Below are 24,211 nucleotides of genomic sequence, written 5' to 3'. Positions count from 1 at the left end.
TTGGTTATAAAATGTAATTTTGTTTATATCTAAACATCCAAAATATAATCTTTAAATTACCCAAACTGTGAAAATGTTTTTCTTTTTTTTTTTTTTGACAAGGCAGTCGCTGGATGTTTTTTTTCAAGCAGCAGAGCGCTAAAGTTTAAAGTAAATCCAGATTCATGAACCCCTCATAAAACATTGGAACTAACAAACATGTAGACTCATAATAGATTTTTAGTGGAATCTCTTTAAAGCGACACTACGTAACTTTTCCACCTTAATATCATATTTCCAGAGTCATTGTGATGGTACATCAACTTACAACAGGTTTAATGACACCTCTGTCATGGTCTGAGGGGTCTGTATCACCTTCACTGGCACTATGTAACTTTGAGGAGCATGGTAGGAACCCTGCCACACTAAAAAACTACAAATCCCTTACGGCTTTGACTGCTTTACGGCATACGTCACTTCCCCCTCCTTCCCGATTCGCAGTCGAGACAAAAATGGGCGGGGCGTGGAGCGCAGCTCCGCATCCCACCCCCTTCATGAGACTGTCAGAGCCCTGGAGAGCTCCATCAGTGACCGGCTTCGTCACCCACGATGCACCACCGAGAGGCATCGCAGGTCCTTCCTCCCTGCTGCCATCAGACTGTATAACCAGGCCTGCTCTCAGTAGCCAGTGGACAATAATAAGACAATAAGATGTGCAATAATATAAGATGTGCAATATCTGCCAATCTGCCAGTCTACCTCACAACACTCCACCTGCTTTTTCTGCACTGTTTCTTCTTTCAACCAACTGTATATACTGTTCATATTCTGTGATTATACATATTTTATATGTATTTTTTGTATTTTTTATATATTTTTTATTCTGACTTTTCAGTCTTTTTACAACCTCCCCTGCATGTGTGTGCTAAGTGTACTGCTGACAACAAAAATAAGTGTTCCCACTTAGGGAGAAAATAAAGGATATCTTATCATATCTTATCTTATCTCGTTGTGGCTGCAGCAGCTCCACACAACAGACGTGGGGAAAAGATCGCTAATGGTTTAACTTTTCACCGGTTTCCTGCTCGGAGGCAGAACCACGCAGGCCAAGTATCTGATATAACAGAGTAAAAGAGTGCAAGAGTCGTCGGCTCGCTTGGATCGCGGCTGTAACGACCAAACCTTCCACACAGTAAAGCCTGAATTATGGTTCTGCGTTAAATCGACGCAAATCTACGGCGTAGGGTACGTGGCGACGCGCAACGTGCGGTGCGTGTCGCTGCGTACCCTACGCCGTAGGTCTGCGTTGATTTAACGCAGAACCATAAATCAGCCTTAAACCACAAACACTCACACAGACCGGGTCGGATCAAAACACAGGTTTTATTCCCCACTTCACCAGCTAAACGCAGTTGCTGGCCAGCTCTCTGCGGTGCAATTAACCCCAATCTTCAGATAAAACTAGTTTGTTGAGGAAAAAATATTAACTCTTATTTGTAGCTGCAGAGGAAAAAAATAATCTCACGAGGAAAACAAAAATATTGCTCACGCCTCAGAGCCTCTTCAGCATAATATAGCAGTCAAAAAAAGAAAAGAGAAGTAAGAGGGATACAAAACATGTACTGTATGTTGTACTATTATACAAATGTATTGAAACACATGGCGAGTCAAACATTTACCAAAGCAGCTGCCAAACACTCCTAAACAAGGTAGCCGGAGACGGTGGTTCTGCAGAACTGCGGCAGTAAATCCTTTTTAAAGAGTGCAGCTCCGACGAGGAGCTCCATTCTTCAGTAGGGATTTCATATGGATTCAGACCGTTAATAATCATTATTTTCTCCATATACCGCTCCCTGGCTTCCTTGTTTAAGGTATCCCGGTAAATTCCAGTTCCTTTCCAGCAGTTTAACATCTTTTTTTTTTGCGTTCCGTCTGTTCACTTGGTGAAACAGAAAAGCAGCCCGTCTTCTCTCAAAACAAATGCACGTGACGGGACAGGAGTTTTCCGGCAGTATGCGCTGGTGCTCATGGGAAACGTAGTGTTCTTTCTGGTAAAGCACTACCGCTTTTGTCCAAAAGATGCCGCCAAACTCAGAAAAGCTGAAAGTTACGTTGTGCTGCTTTAACCCTTTAAAGCCAGACATATGAAATAACACAAAATAATCCAACATTTCTTTTTATTGGAAGTGTTAGTTAAACACTCACTGGCCACTTTATTGCTAGTACCGGGTTGGACCCCATTTTACCGGGTTGGACCCCATATCCATCAGGGATGGACATGGTCAGCAACAATACTCAGTAGGCTGTGGCGTTGACACGATGCTCAGTTGGTACCAATGGGCCCAAAGTGTGCCAGGAAAATATTGGAGATGCACCGATCGATCAGTGCCTGATCATAATCCGCCGATAGTGAACCTCTATCGGTTTCGATCGGAGTTCTCAAAATAGTTCAAAGCAGGCTGATCCGATTATGTTTACAACAACAAATTGCCACCAGCGGGTGCGTTCCCACATCTCAGACCGAAGCAATCTCTACAAAGCATCAACACTGAAAATGGCGCCGCTGGTACTGGAGTTTTACAATGTCCAAAAAGGACAACAAATTTGCAGTTTGCAAGGTGTGTGCAAAGGAGATACCCCGAGGAGGAATGTTATGAAAGAATTTCAACATAACGAAGCTGATAAGCCATTTGAAAGTTTACAGCACCTGGCATTCCCAGGCTTTCTCCCATCCAAGTACTAACCAGGCCCAACCCTGCTTAACTTCCGAAATCTGACAAGATCAGGCGTATTCAGGCTGGTATGGCCGTAAGCTATTCCCATCCTTCTTTGACCTTATGATGTCTCTTGTCAAGTATAAAGAACAAAAGAAAACAAGCACCAGAAATGTTTTTGTTTTGATTTTTGTGACTAAAGTTATACGTCTGTACTTATACATTGGTGTCTTGTCCTTGTATGACACATTATTGCATCTAAGGCAACTTCTTTGTCTCTGAAGCTCATCAATTTAATTTGATTTAATTTAAACAAAAACCTTGTGCTGTGATCGGTGCACAAGACTGTAACTGGTAGTGTTTAAACCAGTTACAAGGTGGATCAAAGTGAGATTTGCTGTTGATTTAAAAACAAGAGACAATCTCAGTATGCTGTCAGTGATCTTGTCACAAACATGCAGGTCAACAGGTGTGTTGGTAAACGAGAGTGAAGACTGGCAGTTCAGTTATTGCAAAAGATTAAGTTTTTCTTCAGACAGGAAGTAAAGAGAGTGAATGGAGTTCAGTTATTTTGAAACATGGAGTATTTGTACATACAAGTTATGCAGATGGACAAATAAAGCCATCTCAGTGACTATAAATACTCCTTCTCCTCATTCAGTCATCAGACGGAAGTCAAAGCAGTTGACAGCAGTCATCAACATCCTGAAGATCTAAAGCTCTGCCTATTGAAATCTCCTGAGATGAAGACTTTCACCGTTGCAGTTGCAGTGGCCGTCGTGCTCACAATTGTCTATTTTCAGGAGGGCTCTGCTCTCCCAGCCAATGAGGTAAGAGCTTGTCCAAAACTATTCTTATGTGTGATTATTGTAAAAATATTGTAAGATGTTGTCATTGATACTCCGGCTCTTGCCTGGGTTGACTTGGTGTAGGTTTCAGTAGACCGTATTAATTAGACAATATTAATTAATATTGTAATCAATTCTGGAAGCAGGAGAATGACCTGATGGAGGCAGAGGCTGACGGCAGTCTGGTTGTTCCTGAGGAAGAGATGCCAATGGATTCATGGAAGGTACGTTTGGTAAACACAGTTAATTAAGTGAAACGTAATTTTGTTTTTTTGTTTTTGATTAGTCGTGATGTAACTGGATATGTTTTTAGCATTAATGTTTACTTGATAAGTAAAGTGAGGAAAGTCAGTAGGTCATCAGAGTGGACTAACTTCTTTGTGTTCCTCATAGTTTGCATATCAGGTCAGGCAGACACATGGGGCCGAAAGAATACGTTGCCGTTTTTGCTGCCGCTGCTGCCCACGCATGAGAGGCTGTGGACTTTGCTGCAGGTTCTGAGAGGTCCTCCACCATCCTGGAGCTCCTACTTCAGCCACGAGAGACTCATTTCTTAAATATGTTTCCATTTCACTATTTGACAATTTTATTTTACTTTTGGTGATATATATCTCTTGATGTAATATCATTTTAGTATTTGTGCATCCAAACTCTCTGATAATCATCTGCTGTTACCAAGATGTATTTTCACAATAAACTTTATCCCTGCATCAATATATGTTTTATTTATTATTTATTATATATTATATTATGCTTGAAAGTGTTGCTTCAGATGTGAAAACCCAGAAAATCCCTGGTTGTGGTCTTGAAAAAACTCCAAAATATAACTCCAAAATAAGGAAAAAAACAAAAAGCAACCAAACTTGGATCCAAACTAACAGCCCTCAAAGGTATAATAACTAACAGACACATACACATATACATACATGTATATACATGTAAACAGATATAAGTAATACCTGAAGAGTTTAGGTAGACAACAACATCATTATAGCATTATAGACTTTATGAAAGCAATAATTGTCTTAACTAGAAAATGCTTCAATTGAACTTTATTTAAAAAAAATAATTCATGTATCTTTTGTATCTTTTAGGCTATATTACTGTAATGTATTATGAGCACGATGTCCAAGTAATTCTCTGAATAGCCTCCAGCTGATCCAAAATGCAGCAGCGCGAATGCTGACAGGAATCAACAAGAGAGACCACGTCTCCCCATTGATAGTCTCCCTCCATTAGCTCCCCGTTAAATTTAGACGGCGTAGCTCTGTGATATTTGCAAGACCTAAATGTACATTATGTTCCTAACAGAGCTCTCCGTTCTCAGAGTGCAGGTTTGCTCGTAGTTCCTAGAGTATCCAAATGTAGATTTGGAGGACGGGTCTTCTGCTATCAGGAACCGTTTGTGTTTAGTAAAGGCTATAGTTAGTGTAAACGCTTGTGCTTCAGCTACAGGACAAGACTAGAACAGTCATCTTAAAGATAGATTTGTTGTAGATATGATGCCATAGGCCTATGCTGTAGGGGGGCACCAACATGATCCACTGAGCGGTGCCCATCATCCGTCTTTCTCTTTCCTTTCTCAGTTATTATTATAGTATTATAAGTACATCATAACCATCACTGTTCTCCATTGTTCTTGTAGTTCTTCGCCTTGGTCTGCCCCCTCCTTTTCTCTCCTATGCATGTTTGCAGGCCAGAGCTCCAGGAGCTGTTTTCTGCCCTGCAGTCCCACTCTCTGATCATTCCACTACTTGCTTCCACCTGTCTGTATGGATGTCTGCTACTATATGCTTGCTGACATCCTGTCCTGTGGTGCCCCCCTGCAGTTTACGTGGTAGGCGTTTTAGAAATGTAAATTCCCCATTCACTGGACGGACAACTGTCATATACTCCTCCATTTTCACCTCTCTTCTCCGCTACTCACCGTTCCTTCCCATGTCTGTCCAGCTACAATTGGAGCCTACCAGCTTATGCTAAACACGCCCAAACACAGGACAACCAATCAATGTCCACTTCAAGGTGTCACTGACTGTTGTTTTCCGCCCCTAACAACTTAAGCACAAACACAGATTTCATAATACAGGCAACTCGCACCCTTGCAGTAGGGACATGGAATGTCACATCGCTGGGGGTGAAAAGCTGGAGCTTATGCGGGAAGTTGAGAGATACCAGGTAGAGATAGTCGGGCTCACCTCCACACATAGCTTGGGCTCTGGAACCCAGCTCCTTGAAAGGGGCTGGACCCTCCACTACTCTGGAGTTATCCAGGGTGAGAAGTGGCGAACTGGTGTGGACTTGTTTATAGCCCCTCAGCTCAGTCGCCATGTGTTGGAGTTTACCCCGGTGAACGAAAGGGTCCCTTCCTTGCGCCTTTGGGTCGGGAAAAGGTCTTTCACTATTGTTTGTGCCTATGGGCTGTACAGCAGTATGGAGTACACAGCTTTCTTGGAGTCCCTGGGAGAGGTACTTGACAGTGCTCCAACTGAGGACTCAATTTTTCTACTGGGGGACTTCAACGCTCACGCGGGCAATGACAGTGATACCTGGAGGGGCGTGGAGTGGTGCTTTGTTATTGGACTTCCGTGCCAGTCAGTTTTTTCCATAATGAACACCATGTTCAAGCATAAGGGTGTCCATCAGTGCATGTGGATCCAGGACACCGTAGGCCGGAGGTCACTGATCGACTTTGTTGTCATTTCATCTGATCTTCTGCCTTATGTCTTGGACACTCGGGTTGAGAGAGGGGTTGGGCTGTCAACTGATCACCACCTGGTGGTGAGTTGGATACGCTGGTGGAGGAGGAAGTTGGACAGACCAAGCAGATCCAAACATATTTTGAAGGTCTGTTGGGAATGTCTGGCTTAGCCTTCTGTCAGGGAAGTCTTCAACTCATCTTCGAGCAAATTTCTCACAAATTCCGAGGGAGGCTTGGGATATTGAGTCCGAGTGGACCATGTTCTCTGCCCCCATTGTCATGTGGCAGCTCAAACTTGCAGAGTAAAAGTCTCTGGTGCCTGCCATGAAAGGCAACCCCCGAACCCAGTGTTGGAAACCGGAAGCAAGGCATGCAGTCATGCTGAAGAAGGAGTTGTCCCAATCTATGTTGGCCCATGAGACTCCTGACCCAGTAGATTGGTACCAGCAGGCCCAGCAAGCTGCAGTCCTGGAGGCAAATACTCAGGTCTGGGAGGAGTTCAGTGAGGCTATGGAGGAAGACTTTCGGTCAGCCTCAAAGAAATTCTGGCAAACCGTCTGACGCCTCAGAAAGGGGAAGCAGTACTCCGCCAACACCGTTTATGGTGCAGATGGGATACTGTTGACCTCGACTGGGGAAATCGTTGGACGGTGGAAGGAATACTTTGAGGGTCTCCTCAATCTAACTGACATGCCTTCCATTGAGGAAGCACTGTGGACTCTGGGATGTACAGGTACTCGTCCATTACCTTAGCTGAGGTCACTTAGGTATTCAATTCAATTCAATTACATTTTATTTATATAGCTTCTATTACAACAAAAGTTGTCTCTAGGAGCTTTCCAGAGACCCAGATTATGACCCCCGAGCAATTATTACATAAACATAACATAAACAATGGCAGGTAAAAAACTCCCCTGGTGGGAGAAAAACCTTAAGCCCAATAGTGGCAAGGAAAAACTCCCATTTAGGAGGGAAGAAACTTTGAGCAGGGCCTGGCTCATAAGGGGGGACCCTCCTGCCGGAGGCCAGCTGGGCAGAGCAGGAAAATATAGAAAAATAAAGAACAGAGAAAGGAGAGACACAGACACAATGGCTAACTGATGCACTACAGGGATGACTATATAAGCAGATTCAGAGAGCAGGCACTGAGGTGGTCAGAGGGGGAGGCACTGCAGGCCAGGATGTCAGCAGGCATCTACCAGACATCCACACGGACAGTTGGAAGCAAGCAGCTGGATGATCAGAGGGTGGGACTGCAGGTCAGCATGCAGCTCCTGAAGCTCTGGCCTGCAAAAATGCATAAAAGAGAAAAAAAGGGGGCAGACCAGCACAGGTACTGTAGGTAGATGGTGAGCTCCTCAGTGGCAAGGCACCGGGGGGTGGATGAGATCCGCCCTGAGTACCTCAAGTCTCTGGATGTCGTAGACATGCCTCTGTAACATTGCAGGAAGAAGGGGATAGTGCCGCTGGAGTGGCAAACCGGGGTGGTGGTCCCTTTTTTTAAAAAGGGGGACCGGAGAACGTGTTCCAACTATAAGGGGATCACACTTCTCAGCCTCCCCGGGAAAGTCTAAACCAGGGTACTGGGAGAGATTATGGCCGATAGTCGAATCTCGGATTCAAGAGGAAACATGCGGTTTTCGTCCCGGTCGTGGAACACTGGACCAGCTCTATACCCTCCGCAGGGTGCTTGAGGGTTCATGGGAATTTGGAATTCGGTCTATGTATGATTGGGGCTGGAGTTTTGGTTCACATTGCCGACAGGGCTACCTTTTTTTCACCGGTTCTGTTCATAATTTTTATGGACAGGATTTCTAGACGTAGCCAGGGGCCGGAGGGAATCCGGTTTGGGAACCAGAGGATTTCATCTCTGCTTTTTGCAGATGATGTTGTCCTGTTGGCTTCATCAGGCCAGGGGCTTCAACTTGTGCTGTGCAGCATGTTTGCACTCAAAAAAGAGTAGGGGGCCCTCTCCAAGTAGGTGGAAACATCCTGCCTCAATTGAAGGAGTTTGAGTATCTCTGGGTCTTGTTCACAAAAGAGGGAAATATGGAGCTTGAGATTGACAGCACTAATCAAGGTATTTAAATACATTCATCTGAAGACCCCACTCTCCCTACGCACTGCTGAGTGGTAAATATTTCACTGATGAATGCCCGCCGGACCTGAACCAGACTATATACAGTCACATCCAAAGCCTTACGCAGGGCGACAATCGTGTCAGTCGGCTTCCCGAGTGACATTTGGAGTTCTAGTGTGAAGAGTTGTGCTTCACTCACAAGAGTTTCCTGGCTCACACACAGTGGATGCTATCGCTTTTTCAAAGCTTTAATAATTTATATTTATTTCAAGATTGAATTTCTTTTTCCACAGGAAAACTAAAGTTTATACTGTGGGAGATGGATAACCCACAAGTTTACTCACAAAACCAATAATCTTAATTCCCATCCTTCTTTGACCTGATGATGTCTCTTGTCAAGTATAAAGAACAAAACAAAACAACCACCAGAAATGTTTTTGTTTTGTTTTTTATGACTACTGTTACACGTCTGTACTTATACATTGGTGTCTTGTCCTTGTATGACACATTATTGCATCTAAGGCAACTTCTTTGTCTCTGAAGCTCATCAATTTAATTTGATTTAATTTAAACAAAAACCTTGTGCTGTGATCGGTGCACAAGACTGTAACTGGTAGTGTTTAAACCAGTTACAAGGTGGATCAAAGTGAGATTTGCTGTTGATTTAAAAACAAGAGACAATCTCAGTATGCTGTCAGTGATTTTGTCACAAACACGGAGGTCAACAGGTGTGTTGGTAAACGAGGGTGAAGACTGGCAGTTCAGTTATTGCAAAAGATGAAGTTTTTCTTCAGACAGGAAGTCAAGAGAGTGAATGGAGTTCAGTTATTTTGAAACATGGAGTATTTGTACATACAAGTTATGTAGATGGACAAATAAAGCCATCTCAGTGACTATAAATACTCCTTTCCTCATTCAGTCATCAGACAGAAGTCAAAGCAGTTGACAGCAGTCATCAACATCCTGAAGATCTAAAGCTCCGCCTATTGAAACCTCCTGAGATGAAGACTTTCACCGTTGCAGTTGCAGTGGCCGTCATGCTCACAATTGTCTATTTTCAGGAGGGCTCTGCTCTCCCAGCCAATGAGGTAAGAGCTTGTCCAAAACTATTCTTATGTGTGATTATTGTAAAAATATTTTAAGATGTTGTGATTAATACTCCGGCTCTTGCCTGGGTTGACTTGGTGTAGGTTTCAGTAGACCAACAGTATTAATTAATATTGTAAAATCTCTACAATTCTGGAAGCAGGAGAATGACCTGATGGAAGCAGTGGCTGACGGCAGTCTGGTTGTTCCTGAGGAAGAGATGCCAATGGATTCATGGAAGGTACGTTTGGTCAACACAGTTAATTAAGTGAAACCTAATTTTGTTTTTTTGTTTTTGATTAGTCGTGATGTAACTGGATATGTTTTTAGCATTAATGTTTACTTGATAAGTAAAGCGAGGAAAGTCAGTAGGTTATCAGAGTGGACTAACTTCTTTGTGTTCCTCATAGTTTGCATATCAGGTCAGGCAGACACATGGGGCCGAAAGAATACGCTGCCGTTTTTGCTGCCGCTGCTGCCCACGCATGAGAGGCTGTGGAATTTGCTGCAGGTTCTGAGAGGTCCTCCACCATCCTGGAGCTCCTACTTCAGCCACGAGAGATTCCTTTGTTAAATATGTTTCCATTTCACTATTTGACAATTTCATTTGACTTTTGATGATATATATCTCTTGATGTAATATCATTTTAGTATTTGTGCATCCAAACTCTCTGATAATCATCAGCTGTTACCAAGATGTATTTTCACAATAAACTTGATCCCTGCATCAATATATGTTTTATTTATTGTTTATTATATTATGCTTGAAAGTGTTGCTTCAGATGTGAAAACCCAGAAAATCCCTGGTTGTGGTCTTGACACAATCGTGTCAGTCGGCTTCCCGAGTAACATTTGGAGTTCTAATGTGAAGAGTTGTGCTACACTCACAAGACTTTCCTGGCTCACACGCAGCGGATGCTATCGCTTTTACTTATATTTATTTATTATATTAATTCTAAGATTGAATTCCTTTCTCCACAGGAAAACTAAGGTTTATAGGGCCAAATCCACAAAGAATAGATTGCGCCCGCAAATAGCGCTGTGAATTGCGCCGCATTTGCGCCCGCAATTTGCGCCCGCAATTTGCCCTGCTTTAAGGTCCTATTCACAAAAGATTTTGCTCTAATTATATGCCGGCGCAAACACGCCCATATCAGATCAGAGGGATCAGATCAGGATCTGACGGTAATTGATGTTCTGTGTTTTGCTACACACACCTACAGGTCAGCTGTTAAACACACACATTCTAGATTTCTATGTTTATATGGTGGAATTGTTTGTAATGAAGCATCCCCTTACTGTGTGGATGAATCCTGAGCTCCGTCCTGTTATTTTTATTTTTAAATCCGAGATAAGTCCACAACCCCACTTGATCTGACTGTCTACAGTCATGTCTGACTGTAGATTTCACCCTTAATATCATTCAGTATCACACAGGCTTGAATGATATTGAAGAGAGAGAGAAACAGAGACAGAGAGGGGGTGAGGAGTGAGTTTGCGCGCAGTTAATACACGCTTCGAAAAGACGGTATTTGCTCCACTATTTTTGCGTGTGGCAAATAGCGCTGGCCTTTGTGAATTAGACGGTTTTTGCAATGAGGCTTATTTGCATAGAAAGGGGGCAATTTTGCACCGAATGTATGAATATTACCTAATTTACATGCATGCAAATGGCACAGGCGCACAATGACACTATTTGCTTGGCAGCGCAGTTTGTGTTGCAATTCGCCCTTTGCGGGTGCTTTGTGAATTAGACGCTCTCTTTTTGTCTCATTTTCACCGGTTTAGCGGCCGCAAAAGCCGCACAATCTTTTTGTGGATTTGGCCCATAGTGTACAACCAGCTGTGGGAGATGGATAACCCACAATTTACTCACAAAACCAATAATATTGATTCCCATCTTTCTTTGAGCTCATGTCTCTTGTCAAGTATGAAGAACAAAACAAAACAACCACCAGAAATGTTTTTGTTTTGATTTTTATGACTAATATTATGCGTGTGTACTTATAAATTGGTGCCTTGTCCTTCTATGACACATTATTGCATCTAAGACAACTTCTTTGTCTCTGAAGCTCATCAATTTAATTCGATTTAATTTAAAGAAAAAAACCTTGTAATGTGATTGGTGCACAAGACTGTAACTGGTAGTGTTTAAACCAGTTACAAGGTGGATCAAAGTGAGATTTGCTGTTGATTTAAAAACAAGAGAGAATCTCAGTATGCTGTCAGTGATTTTGTCACAAACATGCAGGTCAACAGGTGTGTTGGTAAACGAGAGTGAAGACTGGGAGTTCAGTTATTGCAAAAGATTAAGTTTTTCTTCAGACAGGAAGTAAAGAGAGCGAATGGAGTTCGGTTACTGTGAAACATGGAGTATTTGTACATACTATATGTAGATGGACAAATAAAGCCATCTCAGTGACTATAAATACTTCTACTCCTCATTCAGTCACCAGACAGAAGTCAAAGCAGCTGACAGCAGTCATCAACATCCTGAAGATCTAAAGCTCCACTTTTTGAAACCTCCTGAGATGAAGACTTTCACCGTTGCAGTTGCAGTGGCCGTCGTGCTCACAATTGTCTATTTTCAGGAGGGCTCTGCTCTCCCAGCCAAGAAGGTAAGTGCTTGTCCAAAAGTATTCTTATGTGTGATTATTGTAAAAATATTTTAAGATGTTGTGATTAATATTCTTACACAAGAAGGTAAGCGCTTGTCCAAAACTATTATTATCTATGAATATTGTAAAAATATTGTTGGGTACTCCTCCTTTTGCCTGGTTTTATTTGGGGAAGGCTTCAGCAGACCAAAGGTTTTAATTATATTGTAAAATCTCTACAATTCTGGAAGCAGGTGAAGGACCTGATGGAGGCAGTGGCTGACGGCAGTCTGGTTGCTGCTGAGGAAGAGATGCCATTGGATTCATGGAAGGTACGTTTGGTCAACACAGTTAATTACAGTAAGTGAAATGGCAATTAGATGGGTTTCTAATGTGAAGGGCCTCAGTAAGAAATAGATCAGAGTGGACTTAACCTTCTCCTGTTTCTCAGTTTGCTTATCAAGTCAGGCAGACACATGGGCGTCCACGCTGCCGTTATTGCTGCGGCTGCTGCCCAAGCATGAGACGCTGTGGACTTTGCTGCAGGTCCTGAGAGGTCCTCCATCATCCTGGAACTCCTACTTCAGCCACGAGAGACTCCTTTGTTAAATATGTTTCCATTTCACTATTTGACAATTTCATTTGACTTTTGATGATATATATCTCTTGATGTAATATCATTTTAGTATTTGTGCATCCAAACTCTCTGATAATCATCAGCTGTTACCAAGATGTATTTTCACAATAAACTTTATTCCTGCATCAATATATGTTTTATTTATTATATATTATATATTATATATTATATAATGCTTGAAAGTGTTGCTTCAGATGTGAAAGCCCAGAAAATCGCTGGCTGTGGTCTTGAAAAAACTAACTCCAAAATAAGTTGAGGAAAAAAACTAAGTAACCAAACTTGGATCCAAACTAACAGCCCTCAAATGTATAATAACTAACAGACACATGCACATATGCAAAAAATACATGTAAACAGATATAAGTAATACCTGAAGAGTTTAGGTAGACAACAACATCATTATAGCATTATAGACTTTATATTATGAAAGCAATAATTGTCTTAACTAGAACATGCTTCAATTGAACTTTATTTAAAAAAACGAATTCACACCTTTGTATCTTTTAGTCTATATTACTGTAATGTATTATGAGCAGGATGTCCAAGTAATTCTCTGAATAGCCTCCAGCTGATCCAAAATGCAGCAGCGCGAATGCTGACAGGAATCAACAAGAGAGACCATGTCTCTCCAGGGATAGCCTCCCTCCATTAGTTCCCCGTTAAATTTAGAATCCAATTCAAAATTTTATTACTTGCATATAAAGCCTGAAACGGCGTAGCTCTGTGGTATTTGCAAGACTTAAAAGTACCTTAGGTTCCTAATAGAGCGCTCCATTCTCAGAGGGCAGGTTTACTCATAGTTTCTAGAGTATCCAAATGTACTGTATTTTCGCGAACATTAGGCACATATAAATGTCTTTTTTTTTTTTTTTAATGTGCCGCGCGCCCAATGAAACAGTGCGCCCATTGTATTACGGTAATGTAAGGTGGACGTAATTGAGGCCACCATGAGAACGGTAAAGGGGGAAGGGGGGCCTGTGAATCACCCATGAGTTGCGGACGTGTTAGAGACCATCATTCAATTCAATTCAATTCAATTTTATTTATATAGCGTCTAATACAACAGAGTTGTCTCTAGACGCTTTCCAGAGACCCATACCCAGAACATGACCCCCGAGCAGTTATTACATAAAAAATGGCAGGTAAAAACTCCCCTAGTGGGAGAAAAACCTTAAGCCAAACAGTGGCAAGGAAAAACTCCCCTTTAGGAGGGAAGAAACCTTGAGCAGGACCAGGCTCATAAGGGGGGACCCTCCTGCCGAGGGCCAGACTGGTGGGTCAGGGACGGCAACAGCACAGCAGGCAGGTGGAAGCAGCAACGGGATGACCAGGGGTGGGGACCGCAGGCCAGCACGCAGCTCCCTAAGCTCCGGCCCAATCAGCAAGTCCCAGGTTGGGGTGCAGGGTCAGGGAAAGACTTGCGCTCCGTAATGCAAGCTACAAGCCACCCACGACCACCTGCAGAGAGAGAAAAGGGAGGAGAAGGGGGGCCAGCAACGGGATGACCAGGGGTGGGGACCGCAGGCCAGCACGCAGCTCCCGAAGCTCCGGCCCAATCAGCAAGTCCCAGGTTGGGGTGCAGGGTCAGGGAAAGACTTGTGCTCCGTAATGCAAGCTACAAGCCACCCATCATCAGACTTAAAGGGGGAAGGGGGGCATGTATAAAAGAACAGGTATGTGCTTCATGCAGAACATTGTTGTCTTAACAACCCTGAAGATGGCAAAGAGACGGTGGTTTTTTTCACACATCACCATCGCTGCTGATCTGTGATTCTATGCGCGCCCATCTCACAGACAATATAAAAAAAGAAGTGAAAAATATGAACGCTGTACTGGCTGCTATTCCGGGAGGTCTGACGAAGGAACTCCAACCGCTGGACGTCGGTGTGAACCGGCCGTTCAAAGTGTGGCTGCGAGCGGCGTGGGAGCGATGGATGACTGAGGGGGAACACAGGAAGGCAGCAAGTTATGCCACGGTTTGCAAATGGATTGTTGATGTGTCGGCTAACGTATCTGCTGGGACTGTTGTTCGGGCTTTTGCAAAGGCCGGCATTTCCAAGGGGCCGCACGGAAAGTGACTCTGACAGCGAGGAAATTCAGACTGGCACAGCTGATTTAGCGGAGCTCTTTAATGCTGAAACAGAGGATGAAGACTTGATGGGTTTGATTAATGCAAAAACTGAAATAAAATACAATCAAACTAAATTTTGCTCCCGCTCTATTTTTAGATAAGCACACTTTTAAATAAGCTTGTGTGTGTGTTTTGCAGCGCACGCGTGTGTGCGCGCTCCATGTCTGTAGACGGCGCCTTTTCAGTCGGTGCGCCGTATGTGTGTTTTAAATCCAAAAATGACACACAAAACCTTTCCACTAGATTTGGAGGACGGGTCTTGTGCTAACTTCTGCTAACTTCCAATCTGGGATAAGGAGGCTGACACCATCTCCATCTTTAAAACCAAACTTAAAATGTTTGTGTTTAGTAAAGGCTATAGGTACTGTAAACTCTAGTGCTTCAACTACAACTACTATGCTGCCATAGGCCTACACTGTAGGGGGGCACCAACATGATCCACTGTGGGGTGTCCATCACCCCTCCTTCTCTTTTTCTTTCTCAGTTATAATTGTAGTACTATAAGTACAACATAACCATCACTGTTCTCCATTGTTCTTGGAGTTTTTTGTGCTAGTCTGCCCCCTCCTTTTCTCTTCTGTACATGATTGCAGGCCAAAGCTTCAGTGGCAGTATGCTGCCCTTTAGTGCCACTCTCTGATCATCCCCCTGCTTCTATCTAACTGTCTGTATGGATGTCTGCTATATGCTTGCTGACATCATGGCCTGCGCCTTCCACCGTCCGACGATTTCCCCAGTCGAGGTCAACAGTATCCCATCTGCACCATAAACGGTGTTGGTGGAGTACTGCTTCCCCATTCTGAGGGGCCAGACGGTTTGCCAGAATTTCTTCGAGGCTGACCAAGTCTTCCTCTATAGCCTCACCAAACTCCTCCCAGACCTGAGTAATTGCCTCCAGGACTGCAGCTTGCTTGGTCTGCTGGTACCTATCTACTGGGTTAGCAGTCTCACGGGCCAACATGGCCTGGTACGACTCCTTCTTCAACATGACAGCATCCCTTATCCGGTGTCCACCACCGGGTTCGGGGGTTGCCTGTCATGGCAGGCACCAGAGACTTTGTGTCCACAAGTTTGAGCTGCCGCGTGACAATGGTCAACATGGTCCACTCGGACTCAATGTCCCAAGCCTCCATCGGAATTTTTGAGAATTCTCTCGAAGATGAGAGTTGAAGAATTCCCAGACAGTAGGCTCAGCCAGACATTCCCAACAGACCTTCACAATACGTTTGGGTCTGCCCGGTCTGTCCAACTTCCTCCTCCGCCAGCGTATTCAACTCACCACCAGGTGGTGATCAGTTGACAGTTCAGACCCTCTCTTAATCCAAGACATAAGGCAGAAGATCAGATGAAACAACAACAAAGTCGATCATTGACCTCCGGCCTAGGGTGTCCTGGTGCCACGTGCACTGACACCCTTATAATTGAACATGGTGCCCGTTATGGAAAAAACTGTGACTGGCACGGAAGTCCAATAACAGAGCACCACTCCACGCCGAGTCCTCAGATGGAGCACTGTCAAGTATCCCTCTCAGGGACTCCAAGAAGGCCGTGTACTCTGCACTGCTGTTCGGCGTGTAGGCACAAACAACAGTGAGAGACCTTTTCCCGACCCGAAGGCACAAGGAAGGGACCCTTTCGTTCACCGGGGTAAACTCTGACACATTGCGGCTGAGCTGGGGTGCTATAAACAAGTCCACACCAGTTTGCCAAATCCAGAGTAGTGGAGGGTCCTGCCCCTTTCAAGGAGCTGGGTTCCAGAGCCCAAGCTATGTGTGGAGGTGAGCCTTATTATCTCTATCCGGTATCTCTCAACCTCCCGCATAAGCTCTGGCTCCTTCTCCCCCAGCGAGGTGACATTCCATGTCCCTACTGCAAGGGTGCGAGTTGCCTTTATTAAGAAATCTGTGTTTGTGCTTGAGTTGTTAGGGGCGGAAAACAATGGTCAGTCACACCTTGAAGTGGAAATGGATTGGCTGTCCTGTGTTTGGGCATGTTTAGCATAAGCTGGAAGGCTCCAATTGTAGCTGGACAGACATGGGGAGGAACGGTGAGTAGCGGAGAAGAGAGGTGAAAATGGAGGAGCATGTGAAAGTTGTCGGTCCAGTAAATGGGGAATTTACATTTCTAAAATGCCTCAACTGCACCATTAATGAAGGTAGAGTGATATGTGTTCTTTATGGACCTTGCTTACCACCGAAGCAGCTCAAGTTTAGCCTACCACGTAAATGCAAAGCACCCAGTCATGAGCGCAGCCACAGCTAACGATGTTAGCTATTTATCGAGCTACAGCAACACTCTGTGTCACGTTTAGTGAGAAACTGCATGTTTATAAGAAAATCAACATTTAGCAAGAGCTATTTGGGTTTAAAAAAAGGAAATAAAAACATGGATTATTTCCTAAATCAAACATTTCATTTCAAATGTGGAGATATATATATTGACAATATTCGTTCCTCCCTCTCCGCCCCCCCTACTTCTTCTGCCCCAACCGCCAGCCCACAGCCTGGGCCTTCCCAGCCTCTCTGCTGCTTTTCTCCCACCACGCAGCAAGAGGTTGAAGACACCATCGGCCGAATTAAGCCCTCCACCTGTTCCCTGGACCCCCTTCCCATATCCCTGGTTAAACTGCAAATCAAAGCCATAAGCCCCCTGATTACAGAAGTAATTAACCTCTCCCTTCGTCCGGCCACGTTCCCCCAGCTCTGAAAACGGCCATCATCACTCCCCTTCTCAAAAAACCCACCCTAGACCCAGAACTCCATGCCAACTACAGACCCATCTCCAACCTCCCATTCCTCTCCAAGGTCCTGGAGAAAATAGTTGCCACCCAACTACATCATCACCTGAACGGCAATAACCTGGACGAAAAATTCCAGTCTGGTTTTCGCTCCGCCCACAGTACCGAAACAGCACTGGTCAGGGTCACCAACGACCTTCTAATGGCAGCTGATGGTGGCTCCCCTTCTCTCCTCATCCTCCTGGATCTCACAGCCGCATTTGACACCGTTTACCACACCATCCTGCTACACCACCTTCACTCCACCATCGGACTCCGCAATACCGCCCTAGACTGGTTCAGATCCTATCTAACCGAAAGAACCGAGTGCATGTCCTTGGGAGGCGTTAAATCCCGGACCCAGCCCGTCACCTGTGGTGTCCCTCAAGAATCTGTACTCGGCCCCACCCTATTCACCCTATATATGCCTTCCCTCGGCAGTGTCATCAGCAGACACGGTTTGGCTTTCCAATGCTATGCTGATGACACACAGCTATACTTAAAACTGGACCCATCTGCTGCAGAGTCATCTTCATCCACACTCACTATCTGCCTGGAGGAGATCAAGGCATGGATGAATTCATTCAACTGTCATCACCAACCTGGGCGTTAGAACGGACCCCCACCTCAGAGGTGGCCCTATGAGGCCCACATCAATCACCTCTGTCAAACATCCTTCTTCCACCCCAAAAACATAGCCAAACTCCGCCCCATCCTGTCCCCGAAGGATGCCGAAAAATTGTTCCACGCCTTCGTCTCCTCCAGGCTCGATTACTGCAATGCACTTTTCATCGGGATCCCAAGCAAGAGCCTTCAAAAGCTTCAATACATACAGAACAGTGCTGCTAGGATCCTGATGACAGTGCGCAAATACGACCACATCACTCCCATCCTCCACTCCCTGCACTGGCTTCCCATCTCTTCCCAGACAGATTACAAAATCTCCCTGCTTACCTACCAATGCGTCCATGGCAACGCACCCCCTTACTGAGCTGATCCATACTCAGCCCCCCACCCGCACCCGTTCAGCAAACAAGAACAACCTCCTCAAACCCACCAAAACTAAACTGGTGACAATGGGAGACCGGGCCTTCTGCTCCGTTGCCCCTAAACTGTGGAACACCCTCCCACCTGAGAGAACCACAGTCAATTGACTCTTTTAAGAGAGGACTTAAAACCCACCTTTTCAGCAAATCATACGCCAGCTATGATCAATGATCTGCCAAATTTTTTATTTATTTTTTTTATCTTGTGACTGTTAACCTTTTTCTTGTAGCACTTTGAGATTCACCAAATGGAAAGTGCATTATAAATTAAATGTATTATTATTAATTTACTATCATATATGTTGTGCCACAGAGGGGTGCTGGTTCAGTTATCAAAGAGACAATTATTAATAATTAATAAAGTTGATTATTTATCAAATTGAATTATCAAAATGAATTAATCAAAATGGGGCACCACCTGATATAATCAGGAAAATGATAACAAAACAGCAAAATCAGTCTCAAGGTAAGTTTTTCCTCAGAATAATAGTGAAGGAAGGAGTCCGAGCACAGACCTTTGCAACCAGTAGTTGTGACAAATAGCCTATGTATAATTTACACAAGTGTCAAAAAGATGATAAAACAACACTTAGGATAAATTCTGATGGCTAAACTACACAAAAACAACTAACTAAACATCAACACAAACTTCCGATCATCAACGTGTGTGTCAGTGCGGGTGTGTGTGTGTGTGTGTCAGTATGTGTGTCTCAGAACAACGTCACGTCACGTGAACCAAAAGAAAAATGGCGGACAACGTTATGTAGACCAAAAGGGAGATGGCGGACAACGCCACGCGGATCGACCAAAATGGCGGACAACGTCACAACACATGGACCAAACAAAATGGCGGGCAGTGCCACGTGGATCCAAGCAAAATGGCGAATAATGTCACGTGGCTGTTCATACACGTGGTAGGCTACTGAGTCGTGCGCTTTCCAAAACTATGGGGAAGGTTTCTACACCCAGGTTACTGAAAGTATTGGAGGCCTGATGGTCTAGGTACTAACGTGCCCGTGTGGGTTAGTGAGAAGGAAAGGGAGAACAGTCACAGTAAAAAACACACGTAACGACCGCCGATCTGCATGAGAGACTATCGGCGCGTTACACAGTAGCCTAATATGCAAAGCAAACAACAGTAAACACAATCATTGTTAACCGCTTTAAAGTAACTCTGCCCAGACTCAAGCCTCTTACTGTGAGCTGTCCTGGAGGTTGTCGGCGGCGTCCTGGGATTTTTAGAACTCTTGGTTCAGTCCCGGTTCACAAAGGCACTGTTTTAACGCTCTCCTACTAACACTGGTCAGTAGGAGCGGCTCCCCTCTTCTCCTCTCTTCTTGACTCTGAAAGAAAAGAAAAAGAAGATAATGCAGCGCCGCTAGCAGCCGGGCGGCCCCGCTTTCCCAATCGTTGCAGCCGGTCACGTCGTCTCTTGCGCACGGGTCCCCGTTCCCTTTTGTCGGAACGTTGCGGGTAAATCCGTTTAACCGCTGATGAGCGCGTGGGCTTCACGAACACAGCTGGCGGGATGGTGGGCTGAGGCTCGGTCACGCTGGTCGGAGGTGAGGTAGTCTTTGCGGAACGCAGGTTCCTTGTGCAAAGAGAAAACTCGAAGCGAGGAGAGAGAGTCGGAGAGAGTGTATTGGGGAGCGCAAGCAGTGGTCCTCGGTAAACAGCTGATCGTTACGCTCCGCAGGTGGTTCTGGTGAAGAGCAGCCCTTTTTCCTCAGCTCTGGAGGAAAAAAAGACCTGGAGCAAAAACAAGCCGGAGGAAAAAGACGAAGAGTTCGGGGAGCCACCGCTTTTTATCCACCGGGGACGCGCTGACGTCAGCAGTGCCTGCAGACCAGTTCACTGTCCTTACTGTACGCGCGCCACCTCAGGCACGCCCTTTTTTGACACCTCCTGTGGACTACAAACCCGCTGCGCTTTGGAGTCTTTCCTTTTCCTTTGTTCTCAAAACCAAGCAGTAAGTGAATAAAACTCAAGGCTGGTCTCAGACTGAGGCCTCAGAACTGGGCCTTAAAAGTTGAAATTCACATTATCACATAGTCACAACCACTTAGGACTGTGGCCCAACATAAATATATATATATATATATATATATATATATATATATATATATATATATATATATATATATATACCGTAGATGACCATTTAGTAGCCCGGGCGTTTAATATGCTAAATCCACTTGGACACCAGGCGTTTATAAGAACCAGGCAGGTATTTGCACCAGGCTACAATTTATTTTTGCAATGAGCAGCACCAGACCATTACTTACAAAGAACATATGAGATCACCATAGTACCACTGGAACTAAAATTGTACACACTGTACACAACAAAACACCTCACGACGAGCTCCCGATCACAAATCGTGAGGTCGCAAGAAAATCAAGCGTGTTTGAAATCCTGGTCGCTCCTCGTGAAAGAATCACAGTTGAAGCAGCTACGACCCGATTTGACTCATCCTTTCACAGAGAGCATGCACAATCTCTGATGTCACGTCAAAAACTATTATTTGTAGTTTAAGTTTTGCAAATTCACATTACAAATCATGTTTTAATAGCAAAAAAAAAGAGCGCATTTCCACGTACGGTGCTGGTCGCCGCGTACCCTACGCCGTAGGCTCTGCGTTGGTGTAACGCGGAACCATAAATCAGCCTTACGGCGTACCCTGCACCGTAGGCTCTGCGTTGGTGTAACGCGGAACCATAACGCGGAGCCTTCAGTGTGTGCGCTGTCTGCTGAACTCTTTTTTCTCTTCTCATTTTGCTGGGACGCTGTGTTCCTCCGCCGAGACACAACTTTTGCGGTACGCGTTCTTTGTTGTGTCTAAAAATGATTCGCAATGCCCACCCAATCAGAAACGGTACAGATATTTTGGGATTTTAATATATAAAAAAATAAAATTATAAATAATAAAGAATCCCCATAACCTTTGATCGGGTGGGCAGGATGCACGTTTGGGTGTGGGAACAGCCCACTCCTGCCCCAAAACCGGCTTCGAGTTCCAGTACACAGACTTCAGGTAAACATGTGCATTTTATATGTTACATTTTTGGAACGGAGCGGGGTGCAGTGTTACTGGAGTGCTGAGCGGTTATGGGTGGAGCGTTTTTTTGCGACTTTGAGGGAGGAGCGGAAATTCTCGCCGCTTCACTCCGCTCACATGCTCTGATAAGACAGTTTGTCTGTGTAACGGCGACACACGGAGCTGATCAGAGCAGTATGAACGATACTGTACACAATACAATGCAAATACAGTGTTATTACCAGGTTATTACCGGTAGTCGCCCGGGCGTTTAATTGAACCGGCGTTTATTATGCCAAATGGGCTCGGACCCCGGCGGCTATTAGAGCACAGGCGCGTATTTGCGCGCGGGCGACTATTGGGTCATCTACGGTATATATATATATATATATATATATATATATATATATATATATATATATATATATATATATATATATATCACAATATCAATAACACATAATTCAAGCGCAGAATTGACCATTTATATTTATGTTAAAATTAACATATTGTGATTGTATGTAAATAAGTTCCTGTTGGTGCTTCCATGATTTAATTTTTTTTCTTTTTTCTATTTATCCATTTCTAAGTGAACTGATGAATCAAGATGCTTTTTATCAATGTATTTATATATTTTTGTGAGTGTGGATCAGTCGTATTTCTAGTTGTGTTTTTACATGTCCATTTATGCTGTCAGTGATTTTGTCAAAAGCAGGTGTGTTGGTAAACGAGAGTGAAGACTGGCAGTTCAGTTATTGCAAAAGATTACGTTTTTATTCAGACAGGAAGTCAAGAGAGCGAATGGAGTTCAGTTATTGTGAAACATGGAGTATTTGTACATAATAGTTATGTAGATGGGCCAATAAAGCCATCTCAGTGACTATAAATACTCCTTCTCCTCATTCAGTCATCAGACAGAAGTCAAAGCAGTTGACAGCAGTCATCAACATCCTGAAGATCTAAAGCTCCGCTTTTTGAAACGTCCTGAGATGAAGACTTTCACCGTTGCAGTTGCAGTGGCCGTCGTGCTCACAATTGTCTATTTTCAGGAGGGCTCTGCTCTCCCAGCCAAGGAGGTAAGCGCTTGTCCTAAATTATTATTATGTGTGAATATTGTAAAAATATTCTAAAATATTGTTGGGTACTCCGGCTCTTGCCTGGTTTGATTTGGGGAAGGTTTCAGCAGACCAAAAGTTTTAATTATATTGTAAAATGTCTACGTTTCTGGAAGCAGGTGAAGGACCTGATGGAGGCAGTGGCTGACGGCAGTCTGGTTGTTGCTGAGGAAGAGATGCCAATGGATTCATGGAAGGTACGTTTGGTCAACACAGTTAATTAAGTGAAATAACAATTAGATGGGTTTCTAATGTGAAGGGCCTCAGTAGGAAAGAGATCAGAGTGGACTAAACTTCTTCCTGTTTCTTACAGTTTGCTTACCAGTCACGTGCAGCTGGACAAAGACGCTGCCGTTTTTGCTGCCGCTGCTGCCCAGGCATGAGAGGTTGTGGAGTTTGCTGCAGGTTCTGAGAGGTCCTCCACCATCCTCCACGAGAGACTCCTTTGTTGAATACGTTTCTATTTCACTATTTTTTCACATCATTTGATGATTTATATGTCGTGATGCAATATCAACATGTATTTTGTTCAGTTTGCATCCAAACTCTCTGATAATCATGTGCTCTTACCAAAATCTATTTTCACAATAAACTTCATTCTTGCATATAATATATGTTTTATTTAGTATTTATTATATATTATATAATACTTATATAAGTGTTGCTTCATATGTGAAAACCCTGAAAATCTCTGGTTGTGTTCTTGAAAAAACTTCACAAGTTGAGGTAAAAATCTAAAAGTAACCAAACTTGGATCTCAAATTAATAGCCCTCAAATGTTTATAAGAGACTTTATGAAAGCCATAACTGTCTTAAAAGCAAAATCCAGAACATGCTTAAATAAAAAGTGCGTGCGTGCGTGCGTGCGTGCGTGCGTGCGGGCTAAATTTTGTCCTTTATAATATTGACAATCTCCTCCAAATGCTTCATTTCACTGGATATATGCTGTACTAAGAATTCAAAAATATGGGTACACATGTTGGTGGATAAAAACAAGTGAGAATCTTTCATTCGTTTTATTGAACTTGCCTAAAATAAGTACATGTAGCCTACATTATGTGGATAATTCAGTTTGATTTAATCTTACTGCATTCAAAGAATATGTCTGACAGCACACACGAAAGCATCCCTTGTATTTCATAATGCACTTCATAAGTAAGTAAGTACAGTAAGTAAGTAAAGTTTATTTATATAGCACCTTTCACAGATATAAAATAAAAAAGTGCTTTACATTAAAAGAAAACACACAAATTAAAAAGACATTAAAAAGAAAAGATACCAATAGTATACATATATATAAAAACATAGATAAAATTAACAAGGTACAGAAAACAGCACTGGGCTGGCATGTTAAAAACATAGCCGCAACGCACAATTAAAAACATAGCAGCTACGCAGAGACACAATAAATGAACGGTTAACCAAAAGCCTGTCTGAATAAAAACGTTTTCAGCTGCTTCAAAAAGC

At 43.7% G+C, this 24,211-nt stretch overlaps 2 protein-coding genes and 1 pseudogene across 2 annotated transcripts; 2 read left to right on the top strand and 1 right to left on the bottom strand.

Annotated features, from left to right (window-relative positions):
- Positions 1-2,674: 2,674 nt before the first annotated feature.
- LOC133441267 (5S ribosomal RNA) lies at positions 2,675-2,793 on the bottom strand (annotated as a pseudogene).
- A 579-nt stretch (positions 2,794-3,372) lies between these two features.
- On the top strand, positions 3,373-23,168 carry LOC133440591 (uncharacterized). Its single transcript, XM_061717908.1, has 7 exons — positions 3,373-3,523; positions 3,685-3,765; positions 3,935-4,037; positions 6,676-6,766; positions 9,239-9,407; positions 9,569-9,646; positions 23,058-23,168. The coding sequence occupies exons 1-7, from the start codon at positions 3,437-3,439 to the stop codon at positions 23,154-23,156; spliced, it is 708 nt and encodes a 235-aa protein (XP_061573892.1). The 5' UTR covers positions 3,373-3,436; the 3' UTR covers positions 23,157-23,168.
- LOC133425445 (hepcidin-like) lies at positions 11,866-12,758 on the top strand. The gene is made up of 3 exons (XM_061716300.1): positions 11,866-12,023; positions 12,257-12,334; positions 12,454-12,758. The coding sequence occupies exons 1-3, from the start codon at positions 11,937-11,939 to the stop codon at positions 12,553-12,555; spliced, it is 267 nt and encodes an 88-aa protein (XP_061572284.1). The 5' UTR covers positions 11,866-11,936; the 3' UTR covers positions 12,556-12,758.
- Positions 23,169-24,211: the final 1,043 nt, after the last annotated feature.

This window comes from Cololabis saira, chromosome 3 (genome assembly GCF_033807715.1).
Source record: "Cololabis saira isolate AMF1-May2022 chromosome 3, fColSai1.1, whole genome shotgun sequence".
Taxonomy (NCBI): domain Eukaryota; kingdom Metazoa; phylum Chordata; class Actinopteri; order Beloniformes; family Belonidae; genus Cololabis; species Cololabis saira.
Note: the sequence above shows the minus strand (reverse complement) of the source record. Positions and strands in the feature narration are given on the sequence as shown.